This window comes from Ischnura elegans, chromosome 12, assembly GCF_921293095.1.
Source record: "Ischnura elegans chromosome 12, ioIscEleg1.1, whole genome shotgun sequence".
Classification (NCBI taxonomy): Eukaryota; Metazoa; Arthropoda; class Insecta; order Odonata; family Coenagrionidae; genus Ischnura; species Ischnura elegans.
In genome coordinates, this window is record NC_060257.1 from 49130795 (window position 1) to 49151566 (window position 20772).

General features: G+C 37.6%; 2 protein-coding genes across 2 annotated transcripts in view; one reads left to right on the forward strand and one right to left on the reverse strand.

Moving 5' to 3' along the window:
• The window catches only part of LOC124169137 (dual specificity protein phosphatase MPK-4), a 30817-nt gene extending 19964 nt beyond the window's left edge, over positions 1-10853 (forward strand). Inside the window, exon 10 of the transcript XR_006867035.1 lies at positions 10308-10853. The gene's annotated coding sequence lies outside the window, so the exon portion shown is untranslated. The remainder of the gene's footprint in view (positions 1-10307) is intronic.
• An 836-nt stretch (positions 10854-11689) lies between these two features.
• LOC124169630 (paired mesoderm homeobox protein 1-like) overlaps positions 11690-20772 on the reverse strand; it is a 33421-nt gene continuing 24338 nt past the window's right edge. The window contains exons 3-4 of the mRNA XM_046548278.1: positions 13607-13838; positions 11690-12264 (exon numbers count right to left, since the gene is read on the reverse strand). Coding sequence (XP_046404234.1) covers positions 11909-12264; positions 13607-13838 — 588 coding nt within the window. The 3' untranslated portion in view covers positions 11690-11908. The remainder of the gene's footprint in view (positions 12265-13606; positions 13839-20772) is intronic.

The following is a 20772-nucleotide window of genomic DNA, read 5'->3' on the forward strand; positions in this document are numbered from 1 at the left end:
CTGTGTTCATGCAATTTACTCTTTTGTATTGAATCCTTTTCCCTATGCTACAAGTGTTCATTATTATGTAAAGTGGCCTTCAGTGGAGTTCAATTTGGTTTTTCGTGAGTCCTTTTTGCAGTCCTAAATATTTAATTCTGTTTGGTAATGTTGCAAAGTTTCAAAATTATCTGAAACCATTCCTTCTAAAGGCCGTTTTACACTGGACACGGAATAGAACTGGATTAATTTCTAAAATGGCGTGGAATTGTGTGAATGCATGAACGAAATTAGAACGGGCTATTTTGCCATCTCACGTCCACGCATTCTCGCATGTGTTCTAGCAATTCACCGCTTTACACGACGCAATTTAGACTGCGCCTTCGTACTTACGTCAGATTGTGCAAGAATGTGCCCCGTGTAAAGTGGCCTGAAGATGTATCTGTACTCCTCATTATCTTCCTTCTCTTTCGAAACTAGCAACTTGTTTAATTAAAATATTAATTTTATATATTGGCATTTTTAAGCATCTGAGTTCTGTATGTTGGTCATTTGATTCACTTCTAAGAGGTTTCAAGCTGGGAATAGCGGGATAGATTTTTGGAGTATTGGACAGTTATTAATATTTATAATATTCTTCCTATCACGAGAAATCAGCCTAACTCTTGATATTGCTTGATCTGCTCTTACCATGGTAGTAATTTATCAATCATTCCCAGATGCGCAAGCATCTTTAGTGCATAGAGCCTTATGCAGATAGGCATGCCATTTACATTATATTACTTACACCGATTTTCAGTTATCTCTAGAATTATGGACTCACAATTGTGATTTTTTGAGAATAAAAGCAATATGGGAAGTATTTTGTATTTCACTAGAAATGTACAATTATTACATGTGAAAACATCAAATAACAGCTAACAACTAGATTAAATTGCCCACTATGCAGTGAGAAGGTGAATCTGGCTTGACTGATAAAAGCAAAGCATAGGGGTTTCCTGAGGAGTCAATGATGTTATTTTCACTGCGAAAACATGCAACCATGATTGACATGTTGTTTTTGCAAATTAATGCTATACAACTAAACTTTTAATTTCATTTCTTTGATGAACAAATAATATTGCTGCATTTCCATATTCCTAGTGATCCTATACCAGAGTTTCACTCTGAGAGCCTTGTCTTCCTAATCACTTTCTAACTCCAGTGAAGTAAACAAGAGCCTTCACCTTTATAGCTCTTGCCTCCATTAGTCCATTTATAGATTCCTGATGTTGTCTTTCATCATATTGTAATATATTCTAGTTCAAATTGTATACATTAGAGCTCTGATTATACATTCTAATGTTGGGAAGATCCTTGATGAATAATTTAAAGAGATAGGTAATTCATTCATGATAATTTTATTGCAGTTTTATCTTTAGTTTCTGTATTATGCTATTTATTTCTGTTTACTGTATGCCCAATAAAAAAATCCATAATTGTCTGGGGTAGCCAAGATTAGGAAAGGGAGAGTTGCTAAGAGTAGGGAGGTGTATCAAGGACTGGCTTTGTAAATGGTGGACAAATAATCCTATGAAAGTTTAATTGACCATTGTATAATCTAGGCCAGCGATGGCAAGCCTTTTGGCGATTGAATAACAAGTTTTTGAAATATTACACTCACTTGGTTGAAATTCCAACCCAACCTGTGCATTGCCCTCCCATCTCCGATCGAGGAAACAATTGCTCCATATTTCAGGCAAATGTGCCATAGTTTCACCACCCTGGATCTAGGCTCCACTCTACTTCACTGGAAGTTGATGTGAATTTTTTCTTTATATTTTAAAAATCCATGTAACATGGTGATAATGTTATTTTCCTCTTTACATGCCCTGTCTTTAAGCTTAGCTAGATCACAATTTTGGAAATGCATTATGCAGAATTGTGCAAGAGTCCAGTTAACTTGGTGTTGATTGACTCAACAGTAATTCTCAGGTGAATAGTTGGAAGTATCTTTTAGTAGAAGTGTTTACTTTGTGTTCTTTTGCTAAAACTATTAAATGCAATTTGGAGGTAAGCTTGACATTTATGTTACTTCCTATTGTAAGATTTAACACCCATTGGAGGTGATAAGAAATGATATAAATGGCCTAAACCTGTTTTTAACTTGTTAAGAGAATGAATTTCCATCTAATATATCAGTGTTGTGTATCTGTAAATTTTTGTGTCATATTGGTGTCAAGATTTATCGTAAGACAGAAGAAGTAGTTTGAGTAGTAAGTAATATCAATAGAATATGGAGGCATTGCTCTCACCATGTGAGTAAGCCCACAATAATGTTGTTCTAACATGGCATTTAAATACTTACAAAATTATATATTTGTTCATGCATGAGAAATGCAAACTTTGTTCTAGCATGTGACTTTTAGTGTGTCATGATATGAAAAATAATTTAGGAGATAACTTCTATATATAGGGAAAATTAGGGCATATGTTCAGTAGTTGAATGTTTTAATGTGCCTACTGGCATTAGAAGTCATTGATAAATCTTTCAGTGATTGACATTTGCCAAAATGTTCAAGTTATACTTCAACAACCTATGGAGAGTTTCATTTTATGTTGCAAAGAGGTGTTCTTAGTATTCTATCTTGAGTGCAGTCAGGGTGGTTACTGCACTGAACTTCCTTCAAATTGCTTGAAAGCAGCTGTTTATTGGGAATTGTGGGATTGCTTCTGTAGTTCATCAGAATTCATTGGCTTACTATTTCTTTACACATTTTCAACTAGACGTTAGTTTTTTTAGTTGACATCCCTTATCATTTTGCTAATGCATTTTGTATTTTGTTTTCAGTGGACTGGGGTGAATAAAAATTTGTATTTTATATTTAATGCATACTGTGCATAACAATTAAGTGTTATTGGTAGGCAATTTTAATATTGAATAGTTCCTGTCACTTCCTTACTTTAAAGTAATAAACTTTCATTTATATTCATTTTTCAAACTAAAAAGAATTTTAAGATAAACTTTAATCCATACCATACCAGAATTTACCAGGAAATGACATCTTTTTGAATCAGGAGTGCCAACAATCAGTCAGCTGATGGCTTCCCCTTGATTTGTTTTCTTATAATATGGAAGAATGAAAGCAATTTTTTTGTTTTTGTTAATGTGTTTATTGCTTGTCAATGAAAAAATCCTTATTCGTTATTCTCAATCTAATCCTAATTTTCCTAATGGCAATAATTTTATTTGAAGAGTTTACATTGCTAACAACCTTTGGAACCACTATGAGTACTCTAGAGCACCCACCTTTTCACAGTATATGAACCAGTATATGTGAGTGAAACTTATATTTTTACAGATTGCTGATAATATAATGAGTGAAATACAGTATATTCTTCTTTTTTTCATTTTTAGGGAGTGGTTGAGCAAAAAAGAATTTTTCTCTAAAAAACTGCTTTCCCAAAAATTTCCAAACAAATTCCTTAATTAAAATACAATTTGGGGTCAAAGAAAAAACTATTTGACTTGCAAAATTTATGGAGCTAGGAATTTACGGTCTCGGGTAATTGCTCTCTCCAAATCACTCTGAAAGAATCGTATGTACTTTTATGTATGATTGTAAAGCTAATTGATTTGATGAATTCTTGGTGGGTGGTTCAATTTTACTGAATTTGGATTGAATTATTTTTAGGTAATTATTATTATTGTAGCACTATTATTGTTTTTTTTTTTTAATATTATGTCTTCCTTGAATCAGTGGGAGACATAATGAGTAGTTGCGTATATCATGTTGTGCTGAGTTGTTCATAGCTATTTATGAAGTATTTTCTGCCATTAGTTTCTATCTGGGCATTTATTCCAATTCTTTTGTCCCTTATGGTAAGATACAGATAGCATTAACTAGCCATGAGAAGAGGGGGAAACAACATTTGCAGAATTTGCTAATTTATTTTGCTAACTTGAGTTGGGGACCAATAATAATAACCAGAACATACAACTAAGTGTTGGAGGTGAAGTTTATAACTTTTATACTGATAATGTGACTGAGTTGGTCTCTATGTTGAAAACTACAGATCTTGCTGATTTTTGTTTGTGATAAATGCTTTATTTATTGAATTAATTAATAGCCAACCATAGCCAATCAAGCATTGAAGAAAATTACCTTGGGTGTTTCTACTTCCATCTTAGGTTTGGTGAATGGCAGCTAGTGTTCATGATAACAAGATGTGTGTTGAGGATAATCTAATAATACCTTAGTGTGAACAAAATCTGTAATCTCTTAGTTAGCTGTCACATTTTTAAGGTTGATGGTTTTGAGGCTTGTTAGTATACTACGCATTCCACATAGTGCCTGTTTTGTAGATTGTACTGGAATTTATTGTTACACCATGGTTCTGTGTTGTATATATGCATGTGGAGAGCAATCAGTTTTAAAGTTGGCATTTATGGTTAAATTATTGAATTTACTCAGAGATTTATGAAACATGTAATTAATATTCATGGCCTACGCAATATTTTGAGTGGTGTCTATTTTATATGAATGTTTTTCAAAAAATTATTGAGGATTTGTGCGAGTTTTATTGAATGTTTTCGGAAATATATTTATTTATCATCAGCAGTTGAATTGGACGTAGCCTGATGCAGTTTTTGCGCAGACCTTTCCTGTTTATAATATTGTTAATCTGCTGGTCATGAGATGGTTGTGTATAGAGAAAAAGTATCTCTAAGAGAATGAATTTTACTGACACTTTTTATGGAATTTTTTAGCTTAACTGCATTCTCGATGTACTGCAGTATTATAGACATAACTAGGTGTGTATAACTAATTTTATAAGTAGTATTTCTGATGCAACATAGAATCCGATAATTTTAGTGAAAAACTTGTCATTTTGATGCACAGTCAAGGACATTAAGATTGAAATGTGCTTTTAGTTGTAGAAATTTTGAGGTGGTGTAAGTCGGCTTTCACTGTATGTAAAATCTATGATCTCTTTCTCACACCCTCATTACGCAACAGCATGCTTTTGGAAGTTAGGGAAAATATTGCCAAAGATGTAACATATGGTAGCATTCTCAGTGTATGTACTACAGCCATACAAGTTTTATGCAAAGCATTGTAAGCTATTTTTGACCCTCCCTTTCCCCATGTAAGCAATTTTATATGTCAGTAACCTATGCGTCTTTATTTTTCTTTGGACACCTATGTCTTATCTCCATGAAGTCACAGTTTCTTCCAGTTTAATACATATATATAGAAGCCATGGTAAATCAGTACTTAATGCTATAGGCGAGGGATGACTATTTTGTGTAGTTTTCCATTATTTAATGAAAATAAACATTCTTAAGTTATTTAAATAAATAAAAAATCATAGCACTTTTCCACAAGAATTTTGAATGCGTACGACTCGTTTCGGCTCACTGAGCCATCATCTGGTAAAAGACACTTCAAAACATTTGAAAATCCCTTTTATACCCTTGAGAAAGGAGGTGGGTTGGGGGGTTAGGGGAGGATTTGACATCTTTGAGGAAGGGGGTGGGAACGGGCGTACAGAGTAGAGACAGTGAGAAAAGATCAGTGGCGCCGACTCCATGGGGCCTGAGGGGGCCCGAGCCCCCCCAAAAATTCGTTACAGACGTGAGGAAAAAATGTGTCAGGCTAGTCAATTTTCCCCAGAGCGTCCAAATATCGAGATTCGAGTTATCAGGGTTCTAATGTTGACCATATGACTCTTCTAAAATGCTTAAAAAACTTAAAATTCACTACTTAAAAAATTTCTCGGGGCAAGGTCCCCGGTTTGGGCCCCCCCAATATTTTTTGTAAGTCGGCACCCCTGGAAAAGATACAACTACGGGATGTGGGGAACCCACAGTGGAAGGAGGACTATAGTCATAACTGTAAAATGGTGACACGTGGGGAAGAATCATTGAAAAACAGGAGGGGGGGGGTTGAGAAGAGTGAAAAAAAGGGGAGGTTAGGGAAAAAGGAGAGGCTATGTGTCTTTAGAAAGGGAGAGGAGTAAGTAGCAATGCAGGAAAAGAGGCGGGGGTGAGGAGTCCCTTTGGGTTAGTTGAGAAGGAGTGAAAGTTAGCGGGGGTGCAAGGGGGGAAATTGCCAGCAAAAGAAAATGGTCAAACACAATATGCAGAGGTGGGCGGACGGGAAACACCCCATGTATGTTGAGGTCAGTTAGGCGTGGGTGAAGAAAGAATTTCACCATTCGTTTTCGGGAAGGGTATCTTAACGCGTTGTACGCATTAAAAATTCTTGTGGAAAAGTGCTACAATCTTTTATTTATTTAAATATGTCTAACTTCCACCAATTGAAGCCTGAATCTGTTGAACTTATTCTTAAGTTCTTTAGAAAGGAACTACACAGCAAAACTAGAAATATATTGAAATGAAAGTCTTTCAATACTTGGCTGGTCACAATTAAGATTGATGCGCGATGGGAGCCAATACTTACCTTGCACAGATAGCAGCATACAAATCTGGTGATAAAATTCGAGACTCCCTAATGGAGTTTTATAATCAGATTACAAATGTTCCTCCATTATGGAGTGGCCATTCTTTATAAATAATTAGCAGCCTGACAGCATGGGCAGTCTGGGGTGATTAGGGCCCTCGGCTGGGGATTCTATTATTACACAGGGATTACCCTTCTTACACAGGGGGATTTGAGGGTCTTCCCTCAGAAAATTTTTACGAAATTGCATGCCCAGAAATGGATTTTGATGATATTGTGACACGTAAAGCCAGATAAAAGTTTATAAAAATATCAATTTATTAATAAAATATATATTTAAAAGTGAGAACTTCACAGCTTATACATTTTAATAATGCATCATGGCTCTATTATGTACATATTTTTTATTGTATTTTTCCTCAAAACTGGGCTGAAATCTAAGAAAAACCTCTAAAATAACCTTTTCGAATAACCCTTTCAAAAAGTATCACATTCTCTTATCTGTTATTATTAGTTATCTTCTGACAACTTTATTTCATTCTTTATATGATCTTATTACACAGAGTATGCTGTGAATAAAGCAACCAACGGAATTTTATAGCAGCAAAACACTGGTTCAAGTGCTACGGAGTCTTTTTATTGCACTTTTCATTTACGCTTCACGATAGATGCAAGCGTTGTGGGGGCCCCCTAAGCTCGGGGCCCTAGGCAATTGCTGACCAGCCGACCTGGCCAGACCGCCCCTGCCTGACAGGTTGTAAAAGGATCATGTACAATATAGTCTCCAATTGAGTGGAAATCTTGCGCAAGTTATGTGTGCATATCTTTGGACTTCTCGATTGGAGGAGGAGGTCCTATACGTTTCAAATTTTAATTGGTATTTATTTGGTTTGGTATTTGCATTTCTTTAGGATGTTTCACTTTGATTTTTGCATTTGCATCCATTGATGTGAATAGCTGCATTTGAAACAATATTCTGATATGAGTGGCATCACTCAGAACCACCATTGAAAGAATTCCTGTTATGAGGCTATGTGAGGACATTATTGGGTTACTGCTCTCTGACATCTTATGTTGTCAGGAAAAATGCTGGGCAGCATAGGCGGATCCAGGGGGGGGGCACGGGGGCACGTGCCCCCCCCAGACCCTTTAAATTATGCTAGATTTTTAACACGGTCTCATTATCATTTCGTTCGTTTAGTATAACAAGGTATCCTTGTGCCCCCCCCTGAACAAAATCCTGGGTACGGCCTTGCTTGTGCCCCTCCCAGAAAGAAGTCCTGGATCCGCCCCTGCTGGGCAGCCTACAGTCCTAGGGCTAAGGCAGAGTATTAAATGCATGAGGTGTTCTAGCTATCAACTTATGGTTCGAGTCCATATGAAAGTGATTGATATTTCCTGTGTGCCGTTTTTGATCTTTGAATTCTATCAAAGAATCACTACTAGTTGACATTCATTTATTTCCAAAGAAAAGCAGAGATACATAGTTAATTGAAAAGCTAAAAGAATCGATTTATTACTGCCAGATGGACAGTAATGGGAGTTGTGATGGATGCTTGGAGGCAATCCATCCCAAATAGAGTGGATTTGCTTGTGGGTTCTTGCTAGGTATGTCCTCTAATATGTATTTAACTGATGAAATCATAATGATATTGAATTAGATCACCTTATGTAATAGATAGGAAACTATCTCTTCCACCATTTATTTCAGAGAGCAAACGCAATGTCTTTACATGAAAAAGATGAATTCTTATGTATTTCTGTGAGATAGCTAAAGATCAGCTAGATCTCTCTCTTGAAAAATTTTATAATGAGATTGGAATTTATGTTTACTGTTATTAAACTTATGCTTTCCATTTGAAGGATCCCAGTAATTCGACATTGCTGAAGTTTTAAGAATGTTCACCTTTTTTCTTGTCATAACAAAAATTGAATACTTGATAAATTACACGGCTTTCTTTTAAATGGTTATTTAAAATATTCAAATGATTTTTAATCTATGTTTGTGATGAGTTGGGCATATCTTTTTGTCTTTTGGATGGTACAAATTTCATTCAAATTATTGTCACTGAAGATTTTAACTTTTTGAGTGCTTACAAGTTACTGATGCATATGTTACTGGAAGTTTTTCTTATCATTTAATTTTGATGCTATTTAATATTATATTGAGTATGTTTCCCAGTTCAGTTCTAGGCACAATAGAGCTTTGATAATTCATACCATTGGAGGGGAAAGCCCAAGCAATCTAAATATGTAGACAGATGATCATTCATAATGATTTCTTAGCATTTTCTACTTTTGTTTCTATGTCATACAACCTGCATATTTTTCTCCTATTGCATTGAAATACTATTTTTTTGCGGTGAGCCAGTTGATGAATGGGAAAACAGGAGGGTTGGAAGTTAGAGTGCATGATATTTTGGAGGAATTTGTTGGGAAAGTGATTGATTCAATTAAACAATTAATTAGACATTAAATGAAAAGCTTGTGGTATGAACTTTCCTGAGAAATATATTTTGTATTCACATTTAATTTGAAAGAAAAGAGTTAAATATACCACCCTATCGCCATTCCTTTGTTTTTGTGTCGGCCCAACAGGCTGTATTAGTTGCTGGAAAAGGTGATTATGGTTGATATGTTGACAAGTTATTATTCAAGGCATACTTTTCATGCTTAAGCATTTAACATTAAATGTAACATGCCAGTAATTCATCATTTTTAATGTTATCCTTGTGCTTTTACTGATAGCTACTGAAACTGTTGGATTACACGAACATTTAATATAGTTTTAGGTAATAATGTGATTCAGTAATATGATTCTGTGATATATCTTCTCGTTGTATCTCAATTTTCCGTGTTATAATTTGTACAATTGTGATAGACTTAGGGAAACGTTGAAAATTTACTAACTTAATTACCTGCAAAGTGGTATCAACATTTTAGGGATACACAAGTGATAGATTTCACTCTTTATAATGTTACCTGGCAGGCACTCAGTACTTCCCTTTACTTTGTGACCAAACTGGAGAAGCTATTGCTTGGAAATCGTTTATACTGTTTGCTGTGACTAATACTTTATTGATGCTTGACTGTGATTTTTTTATTTTATTAAATTTTATGCTCTAAATATCTTGTTAAGGATTGACTTAGGACAAATTTTCTCTTTGATATGTACTTCAATATTGGGTGCAGTAGTCTTGGCTAGTGATGTTTAGGATGTTAGTCATTCACTTATAATGCTTCTGCAAACCTATTGTGTCTAATATCCTTCACTAGCCCTTATTTTTTGTTATCATGGAATGCAAAGGTGGTGACAATAGTCCTACACATGACAATACTGATAGAATGTGATTCTGTAAAAAATAATTTGAAATGTTTCGTTGGAAATTTATATCATTCATCTGTGTTAAAGTCAGTACCAATGCAATGTTTTTTAAAATGTGGTTTTCCATTGAAAAATTCAGGGTAAAGATTGAGTTGGTGACACACCACACATTTATCTTAATGAAGCTGCTAATGAAAAATTATGACAATGAGAGGTTTTTTGAAGTTGGTGATGGATATATCAAATGGATTAAAGTAGTTTTGTCATATTTTATGTTGAGTGCTTTTGGTTTTGTGCCTAGATGTGAAGTTGATCCCTTCCTTAGTTATTAGAGCTATGACGAATGTTGAACGCTTTGATGGGTTGACATCTAGCATTTGTAAAAAAACATCTTTTGAAGTATTATTTGATGATAATAAATAACATTGGAACTTTAAGAATGTGGTATTTTTATGAATTATTTGTTTTGTTGACCAAGTGTGTGTGGATCTAATTAGTAATATGCATAGAGACAGTTAAAATCAAAATCTAATTGTGATTAAAATCTCTCCTCACAGTTTGAATATCTCTTCTTATTTGGAGGAAGTTTTATTGAAGAAGTTTTCTCTGGTGATGATGTGTATTTGGTTGAAAAATTTGCCACATATCTGACGTGGTGCAGTGAAGCAGATGAAGTTAGCAAAAATGATGAAATTGAAATGGAATACAAAGGAATATTCTTTTCTGCTTTCAAACAATGAAAGCAAATGATGAAATCCTTAGCATGATGAAAGTGAGATGGGAAAGAGTCAAGGAAAGATTTTCTGCATTAAAATGAATTCCCAGGTAATGCTAGTGTCTTATTTCCAATAAGCAAATTATTTTAAACTTAAATTAAAATTGCCGAATAGAATGGTGTGGATTAATAAACCTTTAAATTTTACTAACATTAACTGAAACTTTCTGTGAAGTTTCATAATTTCAGCATTTTATGTAATGAGAACAGATCAAAGAAGATATATATGCAAAATTAATGGGAATGTGGTGTTTATGTTATTCATATTGATTCACTTTCTTCATCTTTGAATGGAAATCTTCTATGTATATTATTTCTACTGTATAGATACCTTTTTCTCAACTTATACGCAACCAAACTCTACAAATGAGGTACCAAAATGCATAGAATTTATCGGAGAACATGCGACGGCATGCTAATAAGAGATCATGAGTATTGGCTAACACTTGTGACAAACCTAGTCATTCATGATTACCATATGAGAAGCAGATAATTATGCTCCTAAGACAACATAATCTTTTCATTCTTAATACTGACCCTGTCACCATGAGTTGCAGGATTTATGATAAATTGCCAACATCACTGAAAGATAAGAAAGTGCCAGGAAAATAGTCGCACCAAATGAAAGAAGTACCTTTTTCATTACAGTTTCTATTCTATCAATGAATATTTCTTGAATGTTGTTTTTATAACCTTTGTCCTTATCATTTGTGTATTTTTCTAATTGTGATTCTCTCAGTGTTTTGTTTATGTATATGCATATATTTTATTTTTATATTCTTGGTGGGTCCTATACTATATGTGTTAAATATCTCTTGGTACCAAAAAATCTATTATTATTATTATTATTAAGCTTAGTTATCATATCAGAAAATCCGGCCTTATTTTTTTGTCTCATCAAAACATCAAAATGACATTACCTTTGATAGAGGATGCCTACAGAGAGACTACGAAGAGATCAAACTATTTTATGCAGTGTATTGTTAAATCCTTTGATTTGCAAAATCTCAATCCACCTCCAAATTTTTGGAAGGTCCAGGATTGACCCCAGAAAATGAATCTCTCCCCCCCTCCAAACATACTTTCTGGCTCTGCGAGTGATACATTCAGGTTAACACGAGGAAGCAATGCATGATTGGTACTATACAAAGAAATTGACAAAACTATAGGATATTTGTACAAATTTATTACAAATACACTTGAGTAAATGACTAGCAAATGTGCGGTATCTATCATTATAAGAAAAATGTCTATTCAGGGAAGAAATTCTTTCCATGAGATTTATAGGTTTAGAATGTAGTAAAGGGGCTACAAAATACATCAGTGGACACGATAAGAATAAAAAAAATGACTTATAAAAATTCATGTCTTAAAGGCATAACATCACAGGTGGGGAGATTGGTAGTGGTGATGGAATTGGTGGAAGGCATATTCTGGCATCCTGAAATAGTGGTGGGGCAGATTGTCATGCCCTTGTGTTGTAGGTCTCATTTGTTGAGTACTCGGTAACTGGTGGTGGGATAGATAAGGTGCTGCACTTCGTTGGTTGAAGTCTGAATTACATTTCTCCATCAAATGTGAACTGTCATCACTATAACCTTCTGCATGTCCAGGATTTTGTTCTTCTATTTCCTCCGATCTCATTAGAGCATAGCTTTGTCCTGGGAGCATCAGGTGACTCATATTGCTGGGGCTCGGCTGAGACAGCATTTGCTGATTAGTTATCATAGAGTTGTAGCCTGTGAACGATGAGAAGAATCAGGGAAAATCCATTCTGTTGAGTATTAATGTTGATAGTCCAGTCATCTGGATAACAGTAAATTGAGAGATAACAATAGGGATTGTTTATCTTGGGAAAGGGTAAAATCTTGCATGGGATTTATTCATGCTTGAAGATTTGGATGTATGCTTCATAGGTACATTCCCAGGAGCTTGCTTTCCTCAAAATCAAACTTCTCATGACTATAAACACTGAAAAATATTTAAGCAAGCCTAAATATTCAATTTCCTTATTATATTTCACTAAATTTCAATTGCTATAGTACATAATGTATTGTCAATTGAGAAGGTACTCACTAGATATGTACCTTATCAGAAAATAATTTATCTTTTAATGATATCTTTTTCTTTTCTTAAATGTTCTCCAAGTTTTTTCCCGTGTGTACTCCTCTGTAAGCGTTGGGAAAATAATTTAAAAAATTTGGTGAAATATTTAAACAATTATAGGATGGGTAGTTAATGATCTATTGGACACAATCACAATTACTATGGGTAGAACTAAGAAAGGATGTATGGTAAAAATTTGGTATTTTAGCCTTGATGAAAGTATTAGCTTAAGGTTATGACTGATTTGATTTCTCAGGGGATAAATTAATTATTTGAAACTTTTACACATACATTTGTGTACAAAAATGATCTCTAGCTTTCAAAATATCATAACTATGCAGATGCAGGGAGTAATGTCAAAAAATGAATGGAGGGTAATTGTTATCGTCATGTGGTGCTGATCTCTGTAGAAATCGTGAAGCTTTTTTCTGTACATCTTTAATATGCATCCAATTCTGTTCAAATCGATTACAATGATGCAGTAATTCAACAGAAAACCATATTAGCCTGAAAACTGCTTTACCATCAGAGCAAGATATATTTTGATAGTCATTGAAGGCAGTGGAAATCAGTGGTGTTATGGCGCCAGAATGCCATTCCGACACTGGTTTAGAAAAGACATAATTGTCAAATAACACTTTTATCAATTTTTTTGGCTCAAAATTTCTAATATTGGTAACCAAAGCAAAAATTTATTTTAAACTCTGCAGGGTTAACTTGTAATGAAAAAACTAACAGGGTAATATTTTACTCATAAAAAAGGTTAAGGGAAGTGGGTTCCGCCGCTACTAATTTTGCCATAATGCCACTGGTGGAAATGTATAATGATTAGGCTTTATTTCAACAAAACACTAATTTGGTATTTAGATTGGTTGAAATAATGGTTCATATTTGATAGAAATATTGGAAATTGGGTTTTGGATCCCTTTGAATTTTGGACTTGACTCTACCTTCTTATTAATCCTCCAAGCATACCTTGTTTTAGTGGAAAATGAGACATGCATTCAGGTCTGGTAGCCATGGGTGTCTTTGGTGCCATCAGTGGTTGCTCTGTCATGAAGGCTGGGTAACTTTGGCTAGCCCCTTTGTTTCCTCCCAGCAGCACTGGAGATGATGATGATGACGATGTCTGGCCTGCAGTCCCCCTCTGGGCCAAGACACTGCGTTCGTTGCGACGAAACTTGGCTCTCCTGTTCTGGAACCATACCTGCAGAGATAGTTGAATAAATACTAAATTTGGAACATCCCACGCCACCCCAAGCTATCCCTTCCCCCCCCCCCCCCCCCCAAAGCATAGTCCTAGTTACGCCACTGCGGAAGTGCTAGAGGTTATAGTCATAAACATTGCCCCAGGCAAGTGGAGGGGTTAAGGGGTTCAACCCCAATTTGTTTGGGAAGTTACAATCATAGGTGTAGCCTAACCATTCCCCCTGCGAAATCCATTCTACCCTCATAAAATCCCCCAAAAAATTTATCTTTGTTCTAAAGTAAATTTTTTTGAGATTTTTTTTTCTTATCCTGTGTGTCTATTTTGAGTGTTTTTCGAATGTATAATAAACATGTTTTTGTAAGAACTGTATATTCTTTCGATTTATCGATCTTTCGGTTCAAATTTCGATTTTTATTGAAAAATCATGCTATTCATTTCGATTAAAAATCGATTTTGACTGACATTTTTCCATCACCGAATGAATGAAACCGCCCCAAAGCAAGATGTACCACTTGATTTTGCGCCACCAGCGAATATCGACAGGCGGCAAAAGCGATAAAAAAACAATTTCGGGAAACGGAGAATTGCTGCGGTAGTTTCCCGTGAAAGATCTGCTAGCAGTCGCCGAAGAGGATTTTTTATAGGCAGGGGAGGCAGCCTGCAGATTTACGGCAGTCGCAAACCAAGAGAAGCGTTCGTTTCCCATATCCTGTCGGCGAAGTTCCTCACGCATGCTTTTTTTTTCGTAGCCCCAAAACCCCTAGGGAACTGTGACGTGCGATCATCTCTCTGCCTCTCCCTTACGCCTGTACTATGAACGAAAATTAACTGACAGGATTATTTGTGTAAAATAGGTAATGGGCGAGTAGAAGTTGACGATCGGGCTGATTTGGTGGCCAGAGTGTTGGCTTCTCACCCCATGGGATCGGCTTCAAATCCAGGCGTTGGTAGAGAATTTTCAGAGACTGCACGACCCCTGCTTGAATGTGTGGAGGACATTTCAAGCGCAACACTCGTCCGTTAGTTAGGTCCCTTTTCCGAAGTATGGGCTACTGACTGTAGGCACTTGTTCCTGAAGGCCTTTGGTCGCTGCCATGGGGAATGCATGGAGGAGGCCCAATTCCATCCTACAGAAGGCTAATTTCTATTGCCTCTTCGGTCGCATTTTAATCGGCTTTCAAAAATGTCCTCAGCGCTGTAATGAGTGCATTGCCATCCGCTTTTATCCAATATTTTGCATTATAATGTTTGTAATTGCGAGGAATAGCATCGAAGCAGTAGCGGATACAGAAAAAAACTCAAGGGGGGAAGGCGCAAAAGATATTTAGAGCCACCTGTTCTTTTATCGTAATGAAAAATAATCAATTTACATGGAAAATTGAAGACCATTTTATTTAAACTGATTAAGCGCATAAGCAAGACAATGCCATCTTATGATATAAAAAAGTTGCTATTGTGGTTCTGGAATTTTCGGCAATGCGGGCAGCCCCGCAAGGGGGGGGGGGGCGCTCGCCCCCTGCGCCCTCAATATGTATCCGCCACTGCATCGAAGGGCTATGAATTTTATAAATAACACCTTCATGAATATGAATTTTGGTTGACACCCCTAATTATATCTTATTTCCCCGTGAAACTGGGAAATAATTTGTCCGTCAGCGACGCGAGTGGCGACTTCTGTAAACCCATTAAAATGCGTGGTGCAGTAAATGCGGACAACACATTTTGAGGCCGACTTGAGGATCTTCTATTGTAAAATTCGTGGTCGCTGCATTCGGTGGGCCCTCACCAATTGCTCAGGGCATCGTGATCAACTGATCGTTTAGCAAATAGGGTAGTTTCCTTCATCAAACAAAACGAAAGGCATTGATTGCGATTCATTAACCACCATTAGTGTATTCAGGATATACACATTATTTGGTTTTAGAAATTCTGGTTCAGACGAATGGCAATGGTCAATTTTATCCTCATTCGAAAAAGGCCAGATTGGCGCCCATGCGATGCCACTCCACGTGACGTCACATGGACCTAGTTGCTATACGAGTAGATAGGAGTTTTACATCGTCTGCGATTACCAATGCATGCATGAGGCACAGAGCTCAGGGAAACATGTCTTAATGATCACCTATGAAAACTGGCTCAGGTCGGAAAGTTTTCTTCGTTTGATAGGGTATTAATAATCCTTATTTAAGCCAAGCGCTACCAGCTAGCAGGGTACTCTGCTATCTGCTAGCATCCTGCGTCGTATCAGCGCTCAAAACCTCGCCCCAAGGTCACCTCACTTGCGGCAGCGGGAACCAGAACGACGTCACACGGAGTTTTCCCAGCATTCATACTTATTGTTAGCCGTCGCGTTTTCGCGCGCTTGAAAATTTTCACTTTTCATTTCATCGCGAAAATTAGATATCGTCTTTTAAAAATCTAAAAGCGTGAAATACGTACTCCAGGAGTAATAATCTTTCGATTTAGGCAATAAAAAATAACCACCCTATTGCTGCTGAATGCGCCCAAAGCTATATATGCTCGCATGTTCCTCCCCCCCCCTCCCCTCCCCCCCCCGGGACAATCCACTTCTTACCAAGACCTGCCGTTAAACATTTGACAAACAGTTGCAGCCTATTCACAAACTCCCCCACTGCCTCCGACCCATGATCTCCGACACCCCTTGCCATGCCAACTAGAAACACGAAGACACGCCTTGAGGAGGTCGCACGAGGGAAAGAAACACAGTGAAGGACGGAAAGACAGAAAAGAAAGACGAGGCGAGTTGGTTTTATTTTGGGTCGTCGTCCGCTTTGCGTGGAAATGTTCACGGAGAGACGTCTCTTGCTCGCCTCTTCTCATCTGCCAGGATTTGATTGACTGTTGACAGAATTGCCGGTTTGTGAGCTCTGCTCTTGAAGTTTGTGCGTGCGGCAGAGCGTGGAAGGAGGCGGGGCAAAAACAGTCCGAGAAAATCTTATGGCCGTGCTCCAATTCAGGTACATCCACTAACCCTATGCCTGTTCACACATCCATACACCATGAAGAACAATTACTGCGAAACGCATCGAATCCTCCACTTGTATTCAGCGGCCGCTTTTTCCGGACCTACTTTCCCCGTACATAGGGGTGAATTCCATCTCTTTTTTTAGGGCATTTCCTTCAACGGCCAGCTGCCACATCTTCTCGACCAAAGGTCAATTCTTACGCGACCTGTCCCCGACCTTTATTTCGACAAAATACTTATGAATATACCCGATCATGGCAATCATATGATGGCCTGATGAAGGCAATCATGGAAGGACAGGTGGACGGGAAGAAGGAAAAGGACTGCCCCGAGTGAATTTCACAGGACAGGTTATTAAGGATGTCAAAGAGAAGAATACGTCACAATGAAAAGGCTATCAATTATGAGTGCGTAATGGAGAGCTGCGTCAAACCAATCTTATGATTGTTTACTTACAATAATGATCCCTTAACATCCTGCCTCCTTGAGATCTCGAAATTAAAAGGAAAAAGAAACATCCAAGTCCTTAGTTGATGAATTCTTCTCAGGTTCTCAGCCAGGTTAATTCTGTCGTATAAGACGACGTCTCGAGAGACAACTTGTCTCTCATCTTCAAGGCCGTGTTACTCTTTGAAAGTCCAATTACTTATTGTGGTCGGCTTATACGACAGAATTAACCTGGCTGAGAACCTGAGAAGAATTCATCAATAGTATTCACCAAGAGAAATTAAAATCGTTTATCCATATCCTTAGTCTGCAACCAGTACAATTGCTTATTTCATGCCCTAGGTAGGTAGTGGCGTGAAATTAAGATTGAAAATTTGTAAGCCGTATAATAATGCCGATTTTAGGTTAACAATTAATAGGATATGAAGTAAATATGCGTGTCACTTTTCACATAAACATTTATTTTTAAATAAGTTAGCATTTTTCACTGCACTGGAATATAGTCAGGACTCAACTTGGAGTCCTCTGTAGTGCAGTGAAACATGCTGACTCCTTTTAAATAAATATTCATGTGGAAAATTGCAGAGTATCTTTAATTCATATCGTATAATGCACTTCCACAAAGTGTCAGCCTGCACCATACATTTCATTTGAAAATTAATGTATTACTAATAAAAAATTCCTTTTGTTCCTGAAAAATTTACATCTCTCAAAGCTATTCAGCTACCACCTCCTTCAATGGTCACTTCTCTTCCACCCGTTCGGTAGCCGCTTCTGACACGTTAGACTGTGCTATGTGCATTTTATCCGACCTAACCAAGTGCGCTTCTATAAGGGCACAGGCACTGTTAGAATAGAGAATCCTCGAGTAGGCCTCATTATGTGTTTTCGCCCACTGCGCATTTAAATGTGTTTACAGAAGTCGCCACTCGCGTCGCTGGTGGACAAATCGATCCGAGTTGCACGGGGAAATGAGGTATAATTAGGGATTTGAACCGAAATTTACATTCATAATGATGTTATTTGTCAAATTCATAGCTCTTCAATGGTATTCCTCGCATTTGCAAACACCATGCTGTAAATATTGGAAAAAAGTGGATCGCATCGCACTCATCACCGCTCTGCGGACATTTTTGAAAGCCAATCATAATGCGACCGAAGTGACAACAGAAATCAACCTTATGTGGGATGGAATTGAGCCTCCTCTATGCATTCCCCTTGGGCACAGGCTTGATAGTGGTAAAAAACAATTGTGAAGCTTCATTTCAATCGCAAATGAGAGTAAATCAAATTGGTTAAGTTTCTCATATGCATATAGACATAGACCAAGGTTTCAATTATGTCACTGTCATTTTCGAGGTCATTTTTTTCTGAAGGAGGGAACTCGTGGTGCAGAGTGCGCCGTTGAAAGAGCATTGGGACCAGTAAAGACAGGCGTTTTTATTTATTCTTGTTCTAAAAGTTCAATCAGGGGGCATCCATTAGTTACGTGAGGCGTTAAGAGGGGGGAGTAGGTTAAGCCGAATCTCACCCAATCTCACGTGGTGGAAGGGGGGGAGATAATCCTAGCAAGTATAACGTAATATTTTTCCGAAAGAAACTGTGTAAAATTAAGATCTTAGTTATCTTAAATACAAATAATTAGACAATCAGTAATAAATCCAACGCAATGAAGCATTGATTAACTTATTTACACTGAAAATAGGCATTTAGAACAATCTCACGTGAGATTAGACGGAGGCGGTCGAGCCAAATCTCACGATATCTCACCAAGAGGGATGAAGGGGGTCCAAAAATCGCCAAAATCATCGAAGGGGACGCCACCTTAGTTCATTCCAGGGGAGAAATCAGCGTCAAATTTGCGGGAGAGGGGTGGTCGTGACCTGGGTTCGGGGATTATGGAATACCCCCCCAGGAGAGAGGGGCGTTCTCCCGTTTAATTTTATTTTAAAAAGATACGCTCCAGGATAAATACAACGCAACTTATCTCATGTTTGGGACTTGTAGCATTTGCGTTTACGCTCCCTTTACTCCATCTCATGACCCCTGTGACCACCTGTTAGTGTTGTGATCTAATGTTTTGTGTTTTAAGGCGGAAACATGCTAAAATTTCTTGCGCATCCAATTGTACCTGTTTATTCTCCGTAGATTTTAAATAATAACCCATAATTGTTCATTCACCATGTAACTTTCGTATACTAAAGATATCCGTTTCTCAACCTCTCGTGTTATAATTTAACCCGTAACACCCACCCCCCAATCCGTCCCTGGCCCACCCACAGAAATCGTGTAAAAGTGAAAAATCTTAATGCGTTCGGCGAAGGAAGCAACCGCGTAATTTGTAATTCGAATTCCAGGAAGTCGCGTTCAACCCACGCTGTTGTTTCAATTAAATATGTACCTGCATTTTTTATTTCCGAATATTACATTAAAGGCCGATGTGTTTTCATTTAATCTCATACTTAAGTTTCCATTTCATTCATGGTTGTTTCGCCACATTTTATACAGGATATTTCAGGAGGAATCTGCAATACTTCAGGAGGTGTTAGGGGAGACAATTTTTGGCACTTATTATCCATAAATATGCGGTCGCATTATATTTAATATTCTGGAAATTTTAAGGACATTAAATAATCATGGTTGGACGATAATGTGGGATTATAACTGTCGGAAACAATCTCAAAATGGGTGAGATTACGCAATTGTGTTGTTATACTCGCTCAAAGCTCTCGTTTCATTAAGCCTAAAGATTAATTTTATAATCATATTAGAACCCCACTGAATTTCCAGGTGTGACTGAAACGATAAATTAAGAGTGTTAGTTCGCCGAACGGAGAGGTATGGAACTTCGTTTTTTCCCCGCACAATGAAATACTTAAAAAAATGCTAGGCGTAATTTCGTTAGAGCCTTTCCTTTCTATGTGTAAACGGCTGGTGACCTTGCGCCCTCCGCCACACGCCTATTGTGGCGGCTTGCGAGGTAGTATGTAAATGCAAATTTAAAAAATTCAGACTGCGGTATTTAGTTTTTTTTTAAATTTTCGTCATTTCAGGGAAAGGGGGTGGGTCCCCCGACGCCTTTTGCTCACGCCCCTGCTTTCATTCCTGCTCCTTCCACACTTCTGTTCTGTCCCGACCCATTCCAAGATCCCTCTCCCCTCGACACTCCTCCCAACTCATCCAACGCGGCACAGACTTACGAGCCCGCGTTGACGGGCAGCAGAAGAAGAAGGCGGCCACGGAGCCGCTGTCACGTGGGCGGGTCGCTCGCAGTACGCGCAAGCAAAGCGATCTCGGGGGAGACTTGAGGTGCGGCCGACATCAAAGAAGGCGAAACGAGACGGGGGAAAGAGAGGAACAGATACACACAGGCCCCGAAAGAGAAAGGGAGTGAGAGGATATGCCACTTGTCCTTTTTATTTTTCTCTTTTCCGCTCCTCTTTCACGAAAAACGTCCACTGTGTGTTGTACCCCCCTCCCCCTTTCATTTCCAACCCA